The sequence below is a fragment of the Gracilinanus agilis genome, chromosome 1, assembly GCF_016433145.1.
Source record: "Gracilinanus agilis isolate LMUSP501 chromosome 1, AgileGrace, whole genome shotgun sequence".
Classification (NCBI taxonomy): Eukaryota; Metazoa; Chordata; class Mammalia; order Didelphimorphia; family Didelphidae; genus Gracilinanus; species Gracilinanus agilis.
Window position 1 is genome coordinate 671,729,898 of NC_058130.1, and position 17,116 is coordinate 671,747,013.

Below are 17,116 nucleotides of genomic sequence, written 5' to 3' on the forward strand. Positions count from 1 at the left end.
TTCCTTCCTTCCTTCCTTCCTTCCTTCCTTCCTTCCTTCCTTCCTTCCTTCCTTTCTTCCTTCCTTCCTTCCTTTCTTCCTTCCTTTCTTCCTGTCGCTTGTCTATCTGTCCATTCATCTGTTGGTCTATTTAATCTATCTATCTATCTATCTATCTATCTATCTATCTATCTATCTATCTATCTTTCTGTTTGTCTGTCCACCTGCCTGCTTGTCTGTCTGTCCACTCAAACTGTTGGCCTATTTAATCTATCTATCTATCTATCTATCTATCTATCTATCTATCTATCTACCTATCTACATATATGTGTATATAAACATATGTATATAAATGTGTGTGCATATGACTTTGAATACTTCTAAAACTATATAAATGCTAACTATTATTATTATTGATGTTGTTAACAAATGCTTATTAAGCATGACTTGCCTGAGGCTGGCGCTTACTTAAAATATTCCTGGACCTCCCTAGAGACAGTCCTTTGTGTTTTGTTGGGCATTCGCGTTTATGAGCAAATGTTGAATATATTCCTATTTACTGAGTCTAGGAAGTATGGAGGAAAAAAGTGGAAGAAAAAATGAAGAAAGGGGAGAGAGGAGCCTGGGAAAATGTGACCAGTACCAATTCGAATGCCAGGGGCCTTAAAGATAATTTTCAAAGTCGAGAGTCAAGTTCAGAAGGAATTTAAAAGGGTAGGCATGTCACCAAACATATATCAAAGAAATACTGTTTTGTTTTTCCTAGGGGAAACCAGAATATTTAGGATCTACTGTGGCTGCTCCTGTTGTGAAGCTTGCAGATCATGAATATGAACCACCCAGACTTTCCTATCACCCAATCTTTTGTGGCAATCTTGATGGAGGGGACCTCCTTGCAGTATTTGAACTCTTGCAGGTAAGTACCAGATTTCAAAGTACAGCAGGTTACTGGTTGTCACAGGTCACTGGAAGCAATGTCAGATAGACAATCTCAGTGACCCACTACAATAGGAATGGAAGGAAGTTTAGGAATAGAGTTAGGAGTTCTGAGTTCGAATCCTAGTTCCTAAACATATTGGATATATGACCATGTACAAATCACTTTATATTTTCAGAGCTTTACTTTCCTTATGAATAAAATGGGGACAGTAGTACTTTCACTATGTAATTCATAGGATTGTTGTAAGAATAGTATCTTATAAATATTCATCTTTATGTAAATACATATACATATGAAAATATACTTCAGTAGAAAAGTATTTGTAAACATCGATGTATTATGTAATAATAATGCATCTTGTACTATTTTAATGTATACTTTGTTAATTCATATTAAGTGTCCATTTATATCTTGTACACATTTATTAGGTGCTTTAAAATCATGCTATTCCATAAAAATTAAAATAGAGAGGGAACTTCTAATGTCATTGGCATATAGAACTACCAGTTTGGGTGATTAAGTGACTTTTTTATCGGTTATTTTTGAATCATGTGCAACTTTTTGTAGCCGTATTTTGGAGATTTCTTAGCACAGATGCTACACTGTTCTGCCATTTCCTTCTCCAGTCCATTTTATAGATGAGAAATTGAGGCAAACAGAATTAAGTGACTTGCCCAGGGTCACACAGCTAGTAAGTGTCTGGTCCTGGATTTGAACTCAGGAAGATGAATCTTCCTGGTTCTAAGCATAGTGCACTATCCCTTGTGCCATCTAGCTGTTCCTGTGAAGTGATTTGCCCAAAGTTAAACAGCCAGCATATGTCAAGGGCAGGTCTTGAATGCAAGCCTTCTGTGCTCTGAGACTGGCTCTCTATCCACTATGGTAGGCTGCCTATGATTTGTAATACTTATCATATGATGATAATTAAACCCTAATGGTTCATTGTAGCCAAGATTTCATTATTGTAGGCATTCTCTCCATTGGTGTAAGTTTAACCAGTCATGTCTTCTTCTCCTGTGTGATTCTCATTCATATTCTTCCATGCATTCACCATAAAAGATCCAGCTGAAATGCTGGTGGCCTTCCTCTAGATCTTTGAACATTCTGTGGGTAGCAGAGTAACACTCAAACTGTTCATCTAGTAGCCTTCAGCATCACTGCTGGACTGGCCCACATCCTTTTCTAATAATAAATATCCTTGATGTTATCACCTATACTTCCTGTTCGGCATAAATCATGGTGGGAAGTAGAGGCTGCCACTTGCTGATGTCCACCATGAGCTTCTCCATTGCTATTTGGGTTATCCACAACTTGAATCCCTTGGAGAGTGTAAAGATCCAAAGTTTGCAATTATACAACAACTCCAGGAGAACATTTGTGCTGAAAACATGAGTTTTATGCTAGGGATTCTCTTGAAATTGAGAAAATCTCTGGGCAACGTCCAAAGGAAGAAGTTATGCAGGTGGCAAAGAAGGTGTCAATATATAGCCCACATAGTCTCAATACTTCCAAGTGGCAAAACAAAATGAAAATATAATTGGGAAATATTTAATAAAATAAGTAAGCAAAAATGCAATAGAATATAAATATTGTCAATATGTTGCTCCCTAAGCCAACGTGTCTCTACACGGTTTAGTCCTTCTGAATTTGACTCTGCTGCTTTGGTGGATGGAATGTTCAACCTCAAGTCATATGAAAATACACATTATATTTTATGTGATATATCATGGGAAATATACATAGAGGCATTGACGTATGCCCATAATGTTGGACAACCAATGATTAAAAATATGGACAAAAGATCCAGAAACCTGTCAGATGATAGAAGATTCCTGGTTGGTTGAGTCTAAAATTGTGAATCTGGCAAATATCCTTGAATCTAGCCTGTCAGTATAGACAAATCCAAAATCTGTAAAATGGATGTTTTAGGACAATAAAGACTATTTCTTCCTAGAGATCTAAAAAGGAGCCAGGACCTGAAAACTATTTGATGGACTACTAACCAGGAAAAGATTATGGTTACCTAGCTAAACTTAGAAAATGCAGGTATTTCCTGGCCTAAGCAACTTGCTTAAGGTCATATCGCTAGTAAGTGTCTAAGGATGCATTTAACTCAGGTTATCCTGATTCCAGCCCAACATTGTACCTGCTATATCACCTAGTTGTCTGTAAATAGAAGAGATTAGTTCAAATAACTTCAAAGGACCCTGTCTGCTATAAATATAAGTGCTTGTGATCGTAACCTTAAACAAGTTATTTCCTCCCTGTGTCAATTTCTTTTTTCTTTATTCAAAGATATCTTATTTTCCTAATTATACATAATAACAATTTTTCAATGTGTTTCCTGAAATTATAAGATCCACATTTTCTCCCTCTTTTCTTTCCCTCTTTGACTCAGAGATGGTAAGCAATTTGATTTAGATTATACATGTATTATCATACAAAACATTCTTCCATATTTAGCATAGTTTTAAGTGAATTCTCATATAAAAGCAAAACCCTAAAATAAACACATAAATAAACTAATGTGAAAAATAGTATGCTTTGATCTGCCTTTGACTTCAAAAGTTCATTCTCTGGAGGTGGATAAGCTTTCTTTGACCTAAGTCCCTCAGAATCATCCTGGATCGTTGTATTGTTGAAAATAGCTAAGTCTTTCACAGCTGATCATTATATAATTGCTCCATGTTGCAATAATATTGCTATTATTGTGAAGAATATTCTCTCAATTCTGCTTATTTCATTCTGCATCAGTTCATTTAGATCTTCCTGGCTTCTTCTGAAATCATCCTGCTCATCATTTCTTATAGCACAATAGTATTCAATCACCAACACATACCATAAGTTGTTCAGCCATTCCCCAATTAATTAGTCATTCTCTCAACTTCCAATTCTTTGCCTCTGTGCCAAGTTCTTAATTTTTAAGATGAAGGACTTGAAAATATATGGTTCCTAATCAGTAGTGTGCTGGGGTCAGTTCAAACCAGCATGTGGGAGACAGTCATTAAATTTTCAATATGAGCAGTAATCAACAAAACTACAAACAAAATTTTGATTTATTATTGTGTTGATTGTCTAAACCTTAAAAAGTGATAGGTAAGATGTTAATCATTCAGATTAAACTTAAAAGTGTGCCATATTTCCATTTTTTTATCAAGGTGAGCTGGTTATTCATCATTTACCAATCCTACACTTCTCTCTTCCTAAAGTTATTTTCTGCCTAGAGACCTTTTGGTCTATGCTTCTTGGTCTCCAATTCTTTGAGAATTTGAGTTGAGATGTAGGAAAGTAGTAGCTACCAGAATAAAATATTGCCTCTGTTCCTCATTTAAATATATGAATTGTAATCCAGAGTGAACTAATGTGAAATAAAATTCATTAAGGTTTCCAGTAGGAGCTTTTCTTTCTTATTATTTATCTGAAAAAGTAATTTTATCATTAGAATTTCCACTTTAGCAGGTAAGTCTCATATTTTCTAGGAATATTAGATTTGGAGTCTAAGGACCTGAATTCCCATCCTGATTGTGCTATACCCGTGAGACCTGATACAAATCATTCCACCTGAGAAGCTTCATTTGCAAAATGAGGTTCCAAATAGATGATCAGTCTCTTCTGGCTCTAAATCTTATAATCTTGATTCATCTTTGGAAAGACCCTACAATTATCATAGTTATCATTTTTAGTTATAATTTTTGAATGCCACATTTTTCTTCCATGCATCTCATTTTCATTACAAAAGTCCTTCTCTACATGGTTATGAGGGTCAGGTATCTCTAATTGTTTTCTGTATACTGGGATTGCCATTGTGAGTCCTGCTAATGAAAACAGCAAATACAGTGAGGAATTATGGAAACAAGCATTTACTAAGCACCTACTATGTGCCAGACACCTTGCTAAGTACCTTAGATGCTCTTATGATCCCCATTTTATAGTTGAGGAAACTGAAGCAAACAGAGAATAAATAACTTGTCCAGGGTCACTCTATCTATCCATTGTGCTAACTAGCTTACCATTACCCTTCATGATTTTGTAGCTTCAAATTCTCATCCCTTAGCCTTTGTTGGCTATCTTATAATCCTTTTAGATCTGTGATTTCTATAGAATGGGGATACCTCCTCTACCACCACAAATCCCTGTATCTTCATATTGTCTTCACAAGCTTTTTGTTTTCTTTTCTACTTTTTCTATTTTTTAATTTTTTCAGTTATATGTAGAAACAATTTTTGACAATTATTTTTGACATTTTAAAATTCAGATTTTCTCCATCCCTCCCCTCCTTCTCCTTTCTCCAAGGTAGAAAATAGCCTGACATAGATTATGCCTATATTTTCATTTAATACATATTTCCATATTGCTTATGTCATAACACACTACAATAGAAATGTCATGAAGGATATATAGTGGAAGATGATATGCTTTAATATGCACTTAGACTCCAACACTTCCTTCTTTGGCTGTGGACAGAATTTATCATGAGTCTCTATGGTTATATGGTTATTTTGTAGCCTACTTTGCTGATAATGGTTTAGTCCTTCATAATTGATCATTATCTAATATTTCTGTTACTGGATACATTTTTCTCCTGGTTCTGCTAATTTTACTTAGCATCAGTTCAAATAAGTCTTTTCAGTTTTTTCTGAACCTGAAACATTCATCATTTGTTATGGTACAATAACTTTCCATTAAAATCATATGCCACAACTTTTCACAAGCTTGTAAAGCTCCTCTCAACCTCATCCTAACCTACATTTCCAGTCTTACCATATATAACTCCCCATCCCTCATTTTATGGTCCACATAAGTCATTTTATTTTTGTTTTCTCTAATAGAGGACTCTCTATCTCCCATATCTATATCTTTTGAGTTAGCTCTCTTTATTAGCTGAAATCAAGTCCTACCTCATCTCTGTCTCTCAGATTCCTTTGCTTCTTTCAATATTTTGCTTGACTTCTTTGTGAAACTTTCCCTAATTTCCTTAAGTTAGTAGGGGAATTAGAGGGAGTGTCCTCCTTCCCCAGTTTAACTTTTTATTTACTTCATGTGAATATATTTATTCATAGCATTATGTCCTCCAATAGAATATAAGCTCTCTGAGGGAAAAGACTATTTCCTTTAACTTTGTGTGCCTCAAACCTAGCAAAAATCCTGTTTGCCAATTGGTTGATTAATCATCAGTGTCAATCAATCAACCAAATTGACCAACAAATATTTATTGAGGGTCTACTATTTGCCTGCTTTGCATGATACATTGTGGGAGTTATGAAAGCAGCCTAACTAGATGTCTATTTTTAAGGAAACGATAATTTGCTGATGAAGATAATATGGAATATGACTTATATGATGGAATTCTCTATTGTAAAAATTGGGCTCAAACCCTGGTCTCATGACTTGCCACTCTAGCAACTTTTATCATGTTATCTTCTGGCCTTCCTGAAGTGTAAACATTCCTCCTATTGCCCCAAATTATAAGGCTTTGATCAGAGCTGTCTTGGCCTGAGAAATGTATTTTGCTGTGATTTTTTTAAGAGTAAATTTTTTTTTTACTTTTAAGAGTAAAATTCTCTGGAAACTGTATATCAACTTATAATTATTTGTTAAATAATGAAAGCTGGTTGGAGAGAGAAAAGGCAAATAATCACATGGCAAATTGCCTAATTAATCTGAGTTTGCCCCTCACCTCACACCTCTCTTCGCTAGCAAAGAGATCAAGTTGCCTCCTCAAACCCTAACATATAATCCCATTGACATCACTCTTTCTGGGTCTCTCTGGTTGGACAGACTTGGCCTTGTTCTGGGTCAGAGGTCAGTCTTCTAGATGCCAAGACATGTGGAACAAGAGGCCAGCATCTTCCTTATACAGACAAGCTTAGGCTTTGTTCCCAACCTAATCAAAGAGTGAGAGTGAGACTGAAATGGATTTTTAAAACTTTCATTTTAAAAAAGATAAGAAAAGTACAGATTTGTAGTAAATTCACACAGTGGGAAGAAGTCAAAGAATCAACAGGGTGAAAATGAGATGCAAGAATTTCCTCCTTTGTTAAGGCAACTGTGCAGAAGTTGGGGAGTCTTGTCATTATATAAATATATTAAGGAACATTTTCTTTAAACACTATTCCCCTTCAAGCACTTTTTTCTTTAAAACATAAAAAAAATTCAATTTTGGTAAAAGTGTCATTTCTGTTTCTAAAAACAGTATAACTATGACATATTTTAATTCAAACCATCATTCCATCAGCACACCAAAAATTCATTTAATTCAGGTGACAGTTCTCATTAACAATATCTCTCATGACAGCTATTTTCTTCTGCTGTGATTTGTGGGTGTTCCAGTAGCCTCAGTTAGCCATGCTTACCTTTATCCTGGCTTAGCTTCTGAGTCTCCTGACCTAACCCCTACTCAAGGACCTTTTCTTCCTCCTGCTTTAGCCCATTTTTTTAAAAAACCCTTTCCCTTCCAACTTTGAATCAATATTTTTATATTGGTTCCAAGGGCTAGGCAATGGGGGATTGTGAACTGCCCAGGGTCACACAGCTAGGAAGTTTCTGAGGCCAGATTTGAACCCAAGATCTCCTGTCTCTAAGCCTGGCTCTCAACCCACTGAGCAACCCAGCTCAGCTCACTCCGAAGTATTATGCCCCATATGAGGTTTGAACTCATGAGCTTTAGATTATGAGACTGACATGCTACCTACTTGTACGCTAACAGGGCACCTTAGCCCATTTTTGTGTATTGTCTTCTCTTATAAGAATATAATTCGGCTAGATAGCCCAGTGGATAAAGTTCTAGGCATGGAGTTAGGAAAACTCATCTTCCTGAGCTACAATCTAGACTAAGATGCTTACTAGATATGTGACTCTGGGCAAATCACTTAACTCTGCTCGCCTCATTTGTAAAATGCATTGGAGAAGGAAATGGCAAACAATTTAAGTATCTTTGCCAAGAAAACTCCTAATGACTCACGAAGAGCTGGGCATGCCTGAAAGAGAAAAAAGGAGCGTAACATTCTTGCTATCATTATCATAGCTGATATTTTCTGGCATTTTAAAGTTTACAGAGAATGTTACCTACATCATCTCATTTATCTCACTCTAAACCAGAGAGATAGAAATGACAAGTGCCAATCTCCCCACTTTACAGGTATGTCCAAAACCAAATAATATAAAGTAATGAGGAGAGAGGGTACTAGCAACTGTGAGGATTAGGAAAGACTTTGAGTAAGAAAGGGAATCTTAGCTGTGCTTTGGCGAAAGCTCATTATTCTAAGAGGCAGAGATGAAAAGAAAGTGTATTGCTGATATTGAGTACCTGCCCTTCTCCTACTGGAGAATTCTTCCTAGAACTTCTGGTTTAAAGATCGTAGCCCACTTACCCGCCATTCTTCAGATTTCACCACCTCCACCTTGAACCCCCCCCCCCACACACCTTTTAGCTCTCTTTTTGTGTGTGTAGTTTCCCGTCCCCCATTAGAATGGAAACTCTTTGAGGGCCAGAATTTTCATTTTGCTTAGTATTTATATACCCTGCACTTAGAAGAGTGTCTGGCACATAATAGGGGCTCAATAAAATGCTTGTTGACTTACCTAAAGAAGGTAGCTGAAGTAGACTCTGTGGAGCACTTAGAACTTGGTCAGACATTGAAGATGCCAAGGTCAACCACTGTATCTGGTCCATCACCCATCATGCAGACTTTTTTCTCTTATCATTGGACTTTGATGACTAGAAGATGGAGTGAGGATGATGACTTTGTGCAACTTTGCCTCACTTAAATTCAACTCATGCACAAGTCAAGATGTCACCCTCATGATGTCATTGGTTCTTTTCAAAAGGAAGGACAAACAACAACAGCCGTATAATGCTTAATTCCCAAATTATGTGAACAAAGACTTGTATGGATGGGGAAGAGTTGGAAAGAAATCTGAAAAGGCAGATTGGACCCACATTGTGGGGAGTTTTAAATTTCAGTCTGAGGCACCTGCATTTTGTCCTAGAAGTAATAGGGAGCCATTTAAGGTTTTGTTTTTTTTAAGCATGGCCAGACTCATACCTTCAGAAAAATATAAGATATCCCAAACATCATAGTGAATTTTAAAGTTTTAAAAACCATGTTAAGCCTTTTGAGACATTCTGTATTTTGAAAAGTAAGTATAGGGAGGGTGGATTGGATAGTGGGAGACATTAGAGATGCCAAGATGAATTAGGAAGTTATTGCAATAGTCCTAGTGAGAAGTGAGAAGGACCAGAATTGGACTAGTATTTGAGTCAGAAAAAAAATGCCAATGCAAGAAATTTTGGAGTTTTAGAATGACTAAAACTTAGCAATTGATTGAATATGAGGAGAGAGAGAGAGAGAGAAATGGAAATATCAGGGAAGAGATTGTGAACATTGGTCCTCAAAAGAAATATGGAAAATGGGGCTGAGGAACAAGGATTTATGGAGAAGATAAGCTCTGTTTCAGATCCATAATACAGAGATAATGATACTTGTACAATATTTAGTGTCTATCTCCATTCATTTTAAAAAGCATTTATCTTTTCAGAGAAGTAGATTTGTCATGGTAGACAGATAGTCATCTTTGGAGTCAAGAAGATCAAGGTTTGAAATCCTGCCTCTGACAGACATTGGCTGTGTGGATCCTATGATTATCCCCAGAGAAGTTTCTGAGATTATTGGTTGCAAGTAGATGTTGATTTGCCCTGGTGGAAGATATTTCCTTCTGGGGAATTCTCTGTACTGAAGAAGTAATAGGAAAGGAAGTTAGGTGGCTCAGTAGATAGAGGGACAGGCCTAGAGATGGGAGGTCCTGGGTTCAAATCTGGCCTCAGACATTTCCTAGATATGTGATCCTGGGCAAGTCATTTAACCTCAGTCATCTAGCCTTTATTGCTCTTCTGCCTTGGAGTCAATATTCAGTATCAACTCTAAGATTGTAGGTAAGGGTTTAAAAAAAAAAGTAATAGGGAACCACTGGAAAATTTATTGAGTCAGAATTATAAGTTCAGACCCATGCTTTGGGAAAAGGAGATAAAACTTAAATTTCTAGTTAGACCACATCTAGATACTAGTGTTCAGTTCATTCAATGAATATTTTATTAAATACATATCTTGTGCTATACACAGTGCTAGGTGATAGAGAGGATGCAAAGATAAATAAGTCACTTCTGGGTATCACATTTTCAGAGGAATAATGACAAGCTGGAGCTCATCTGGGAAAGGACTATTGATGTAACAAAAAGTCTTGAATCCATGATAGACAGGTATTGTTTGCAGGAACTGGTAGTGTTTAGCCTGGACAAAAAAACAATTAGACATAGACTGATGACAGTCTTCAAATAACTGAAGAGATCTTATGTGGAAGAAAGTTTAGACTTGGGATCCTATCCTATAGAACCATATAATTTTAGAGTTGGAACCTTAGAATTTCCCTACCCCACCTCTAAACTGAAAAAGAGAGAATACACTTGTTTGATAGTTAATAGTAGAGTCAGGACAAGAACCTAAGACCTTTGACACCAACTGGTTTTGTTTTGCATGTCCAGACCTATAATTTCATCATGGGAGGGAACATGCAGTATGGAAACTTTCTTTACAAGTACAGATCAACCACTCATCTGGGCAGCTAGGTTGTAAAGTGGCTAGAACCCTAGGTCCTGGAGTCAGGAAGACTCACTTTCCTGATTTCAAATATGGCTTCAGACACTTAATAGCTATGTGACCCTAGACAAATCACTTCACCCTTTTTGCCTCAGTCTCCTTATCTGTAAACCAAGCTGGAGAATGTATAAATATCCTGAAATCTAGGGTTTGAAATCTTCTGGAGGAATTTTAGGAGAAGAAAGTCACCAATACCTCAAATCAGGAAGACTAATCTTTTGAAGAGGGTGTCATGGAGATGCCTTTGGAAACCACACACTGCATCAAGTGATCCAGAATGAACTGAACTGAAAGGGGTGGAGCACCTTTATTTTGAATGTAAATTCTTACACCAAATAGATATGCCCCCTAGTTGGCTTTTTGTTAATGTATCTATTAATTTTTGTTTTTCTTTTCTTTCTCTTCTATTTCCCTCTTGTTCCCAGGTTGCTGTAATTTCCCCTTTTAAAAAAGTGCAATATTTATATACCTTTAGCGGAAGAATCCTTAGAGTTATAGGTTGGTTATTTGAAATGATTCATTAGGCATGTTAATCTCCCAACACCCTCAATTGGGGAGATTTCAACATGCTCATTTCCCAATAGAATCACAGGGGGAATTATGAGAGGGGAATTTGTGTGTTGATTTGATCAATCAGAGATTTGAATTTCCTCTCCATTTGTTTTGAATTTGGGTCAATCAGCAACCACGAAATTGATCCCACAGGCACTGCCCCCCTGGGTGGTGCCAGGCTAAGTGTGGAACTTGGATTGGTTCCTGGGGAGTGATGTAAGAGAGCTAGTGGATGTAGTAAAGATTTATAAGATGAGACCCAGCAGGAAGATGGGGGGTGGAGAGTTGTTTCTGAGGCTGAGATTCAGAGATAGACACTGGGTTGTTAGGCTTTAGGTTGTTAGCTAGTTGATTCTTTACCTCCTTTCTATATTTCCTTCTCTTATTATCTTTATCTTACTATAATAAAGCTATTAAAGCTATTGACAGTCTTGTGACTTAAGGGTCAATTTCTATAAAGGGTGACCACAACATTTTTTTACTCTTAAAATTTAGTCAAACCCATTCAAACCATTACAAGAAGGAAATAGAAAGCCATTCCAGTATCTTTGCCAAGAAAACTCCAAAAGGGCAAAAATTTGACAGAGTCAAACATGACTGAAGCTGAACACCACCACCAACATTCATATGTAACTTAAAGGGTTACCTTGACCACTGGGATTCTAAGTGATTTGCCCAGTGTAACATAATATATGAGAGGCAGGATTTGAACCTGATATCCCTCATTGTAAGGCTGGCCCATTATCAACTATACCATACTGTCTCCCCAGAAGACATAATTAGAATCAATTTATGGAAGCTTCAGTAAGACAGATTTAAGCTAATTTAAGAAGTAGCTTCCTATCATTTAAAACTCTCTAGATTGTGGAGCTCCTTAGGAAATGGTGAATTTCCCATTGCTGTCGTGTCTTTAAAGGATAATGTAATAACTATTGGATTCTCTGCCTAATGTTCCTTTCCAAATTATCATCCTAAAATATTGTGATTCTAGAATCTATGTATCAGTCCATATTATTATGTTGAGCATTAAATGCTCAAATAAAAGCATTCCTATAGAAGATTGTTTCTACTACAAGGAAGTTGCTGGATTATCTGTGCATTCCATTTATCCATTACTAATCTTAGTAATTTCCGTAAGAAACATTATAGTACTGTAATACTTCAAAATGTATATTGCATTGTGGGTATTTTGGTGTGTGGATTAGATGAGATTAGATTACAAAGCATTTATTAAAAATTTACTATGTGACAGGCACTGTGCTCAGCTCTGAGAATATATACAAATACAAGAAAAGATAGGAGTTTACATTCTAATTTTTGTTGTTCAGTTTTCTTTCTTTTTTTTAATCTAAGATCAAAGGAGTTTATTATACCAAGGGTCCCATATTTAAGCATTCAGCCTAGAGATCAGAACTTAACCATAAAAAAAGCAGAATTTTATTGCTGGAATCTTGTTTTGTCATTCAGTTGTTTTTCAGCTGTGTCTGACTTTTTGGGGTTTTCTTGGCAAAGATACTGGAGAGTTTCACCATTTCCTTCCATTCCTAATCTTACTCGTTTCCATAAGAAATATTATAGTACTATAACACTTCAAAATGCATTCAAATGACATAGTGGGCATTTTGGTGTATGGATTAGGCTAAATAAAGCATTTATTATCCTTTTACAGAGGAGAAACTGAAGCAAACTGGGTTAAGAGATTTGCCCAGGGTCACAAGGCTAGTATCTGAAGTTGGATTTGAACTCAGGAAGATGAGTCTTCCTGACTCCAAGTCTGGCCCTCTATCCTCTCCACTGCCTAACTGCATTGTATTCTAATAAGGGAAGATTATACTTAAGAATGGGCCAAAAGGAGAGTGGGGGAAAGGTAAGGGCTAAAGCTAAATCAGTATATAGAGGTGAGCATAGCTAGCTGAGAGTACTTCCTAAATGGAGGTTTTGAAGAAGAATTCACCAATTGGAGGGAGAGGCCACAGGAATAGAGGTGTCTCTTCCAAGAGAAGTCTATCTGGTCAAGGTAGAAAGGTAGTCTAGAACCAGGCAGGGACTGAATTAGGTTTAAAGTTTAAATGAAATTCAGAGGGGATGAGGACAAATTGAGATTTTTTTCTCTGGGTGTTCCATTGAATTCTCTTGGATCTGTCATGTTGATCTTTTGAGTGTTGGCCTACACTGGTGGTATTTTAGCCAATCTAGCGCTTGAAGCATCCCCATCTGTGTGTTTAGAATTCTCCCAGCAGCTGCTGCTGTACTCTTTTCAGCAGACCATCCTTTCTGCTAACCCAGAAGCCAATGCTATCCCATTACTGCATGTTGGCCTGGAGCAAATCCATTAATTTACAATCTTTAAAGTGCATTGGGATCCTTCCTGCTTGGAGTCACCCTGGAAATAACTGGCCGAGACTGAGAGGGCTTTTTTTCAGAAATTCATTTGGGGTCTTTTGCTTTGCAGAGCATTTCATTGACCTAAGTCATCAAATGGCCCAGGAAGAGGAAACATATGGGGCTCTGTTTTCAAGATAAAACTAGAAATTGTTCCAAGGTTGCATCTGTGCTGTGGCCTGACTCTCTGCAGGGAGAACTGATTATTAATTAGCTTTCTAGAATATACAATTTTAGACACTGAATTCCTCACCACAAGGTCTGATATTCGTCATCCTTATTGCTGAGCTCCCATATCTATCTAGCCCAAACCATTTGGAAGGTAAATTTCCTGAGCTTGCTTTGCATTCCTGGTATCTGGCTCACTCGGAAAGATTCCCTTTTCCTGTAGCTATGCCTGGTAATCAGCTCAACCACACCTGCTCCTGCCAAAACATCAGTTGTGTGGGAAGCAGAAATGACAGGAAATCCACTTTCCCTGGCTTGAGGCTCAAATAGACTCTTTCTAGCAAACGTTTTTGTTTTCCCTTTTTGGTTTTTTTCCTCCTGGTCCAATATGTCATTTCAGGCAAAAAAATATTTATCAGTCATTTTCTGGGTGCAGAGCATTACCTCAAGTGCTGGAGGGGAGGGAGAGAAAGTCAACATAACAGTCTCTTGCTTTAAGGTAGATCAAGGTAGAAAAACCAAACAGAGATATGGTGAAGAATACAGCTACATCTTGAATTCAAAAAAACATGTATTTGAAGCCTGTTCTTAATTATTTCCAGTCTATTGTGCTTGTACACATTAGTCTGCATGTTTTCTCCCCAGTTGCCCTCTGAATCTTTTAAAAACAGGGGTTGTTTCTTGGCTTTCTTTGTATCTCTAGCACTCATCACAGTCCTGGTACACAGTAGGTACTTCAAAAAAATTTTTTGACTGAACCTACAAATCAAATTCCTCCCAGACCCAATCCCAGACAACCCATTCTTTTTACACATGCTTCTTCCATTTAGTAAAGAGATCTCCCAAAATGGGAGCTGCAGTTAGAAGAATAAGTGACCGTTAGCATCATCATCAACATCATCATCATCATCATCATCATCATCTTCTTCTTCTTCTTCTTCTTCTTCTTCTTCTTCTTCTTCTTCTTCTTCTTCTTCTTCTTCTTCTTCTTCTTCTTCTTCTTCTTCTTCTTCTTCTTCTTCTTCTTCTTCTTCTTCTTCTTCTTCTTCTTCATCATTACAGCAATAATAATTCTGTTTGATCCATTGCTCTGTCTCACTTCTACATGCTGCAATCCATACATCAGTGGTACCTTGAATCAAGATGAGGATTGTAACAGTCAAAATAAGGCATTGGCTAATGAACAGAGGCCACCTGGGATAGCACAGAAGATAAGGAAGTGATCAGATTGAGGAAGGGGCAAATGGAGGAAGTCTTTTTGGAGTGAATGAGTTTTGAAGCAGTCTGAAAGAAGATGGACTAGTGAATATAATGAAAGGATAGGAGGCATTATATTAGATATAGATGACCCTTTCCAAGAAATTTCCATGAAACACTACATATTTACTGTGGTGTATGTGTGCAAAACTGCAAAGATGAGCTTTGCTATTCCCTAAAGATCTATGTCCAAGACATGTCATTTTTATTTCTCTAGAAAAAAATCACATGGCATACTGGCTAAAGTGTTGGTATTACTGGGTAACTTTGAGCAAGTCATTTGACTTCTCGACCTCAATTTCTTCATCAAAAGAATAACTATACTGTAGTACCTATCTCATTCAGTTCTTATGAATCTTAAATAAGATAATATGTGGAAAGCACTTGGTAGACCATAAAGTGCATTAAAAATGTTATTATCGTTTGACTCACAATCTTTCATGCTACAATATAGTTAGACATTTCCACGAATATATGTCACAATCATATTGGAGACTTCTCCATGTAGGGGGTAAGGGAAGGGAATGTTTTTTTAAATCAATATCTTTATATTCTTTATATTTCTACTTTATTTATAAATGTATTTACACTTATGCTTTATTTCTGAATATACCTTTTAATCCCCCAAATCCTATCTAGAAAGCCTTTCCACATCACAAAAAAATGGAAAAAAAGCAATTCAGCAAAAGTAACCACATTAAACAAATGAGACATGCTCATTTTTCTTTATTAGACAGGCTCTCTTTTCTTTAAGGAGGGAAAGAGATGCATTTTCTCCTGTCTTCTTTGAGGAAAGGATTGTTGATTATAATTATACAAATTTGTTTTCATCTTGGTTGTTGTTGTCATTGTGTATATTGATTTAAAATGTCTTCCTATGTATCTCTGTGCTGTTCCTATTGACCGAGCCTTATAACTCAGTGAAATTTCATTACATTCATGTACTATACATTTTTTAGCCATTCACCAGGTGATGGGCAGCTGGTGTCAACTTTGTTTCTAGTAATTAGCACCTACGAAGGTGCTGTGAATTTTTGTTTTATCTTTGACTTCCTTTGTGTATATGCTTAACAGTGGAATATTTGGGCCAAAGGATATGGATATTTTAGCCACTTTTTTAAAAGCATAATTCTAGATTGCAGAAATATATATTTCTTTTTAAAACATGTTTCATATTTATCTTTTGTTTTTCTTTATATTGTCTCAGTTCTTTCATTATTCTTCCTCCTTCCTCACCCAGAGAGCCATCCCACATAACAAATAAGAAATTTTAAAGAAAAATGGAGGAAATGATGATCATAACCAGTCAATACATTTTAAAATACATAATTTTTTAGAGAAAATATATGAAATGCATATTTGTGGATTTCCGACTTCTCGAGTCTCTTTTTTTGAGCCATCCTTCTTTGTAATTTTTCATCATTCACTTCTGCTTTTTTTGTACATGTGGTTGTTCTTTCCATTTATATCTTAGTTGTCATGAATATTACTTTCCTTACTAGTAATATTCTCCTTACTTTACTCTGCATCAATTGATGTAGTTATCACCATACTCTGTATTCTTCAAATTCATCATTTTTTACAGCACAGTAATATCACATTTGTGTATCACAATTTGTTTAGTCATTCTCCAATTGATGGGCATCTTCGTTATCAATTCTTTACTGTTTTTGCTACTACAAAAAGTATTACCTTATTTAATACACATATATATTATGAAATTTTCATGTATATGCAGATTTTCTTATCAGTGACCTCCTTGGGTTATAAGCCTAATCTACTAATGGAATCTCTGGATCAAAGGTTATGGATATTTTAGTCTCTTTACATGATTCTAATTCTTTTCCAAAATGGTCATACTGATTCACAGCTCCACTAACAATGTACCTGTGTGCTTATCTTTCCACAGTACCTCTAGCATTGATTTTTCCTACCTTTTGTCATATTTTCCAATTTATGTCATGGGTGGTAAAATCTCAGAGTTGTCTTGACTTTCATTCTTTTTATTATTAATTATTTGCAATTTTCCTTCATTTGGTTACTAGTTTGTAATTCTTTTGAGATCTATTCATATTATTTAGCCACTTATCTATTGGAGTATGTCTTTTGGTCGGAAAGATAGAGATGTCTGTTACTTATTTCTCTACTGTGGGTATAAAACTCTTATCAGAGAAATTTAATATGA

At 36.3% G+C, this 17,116-nt stretch overlaps 1 protein-coding gene across 1 annotated transcript in view; it reads left to right on the forward strand.

Moving 5' to 3' along the window:
• The window catches only part of FER1L6 (fer-1 like family member 6), a 160,778-nt gene that overhangs the window by 51,585 nt on the left and 92,077 nt on the right, over positions 1 to 17,116 (forward strand). The window contains 1 exon segment of the mRNA XM_044684251.1: positions 746 to 895. Coding sequence (XP_044540186.1) covers positions 746 to 895 — 150 coding nt within the window.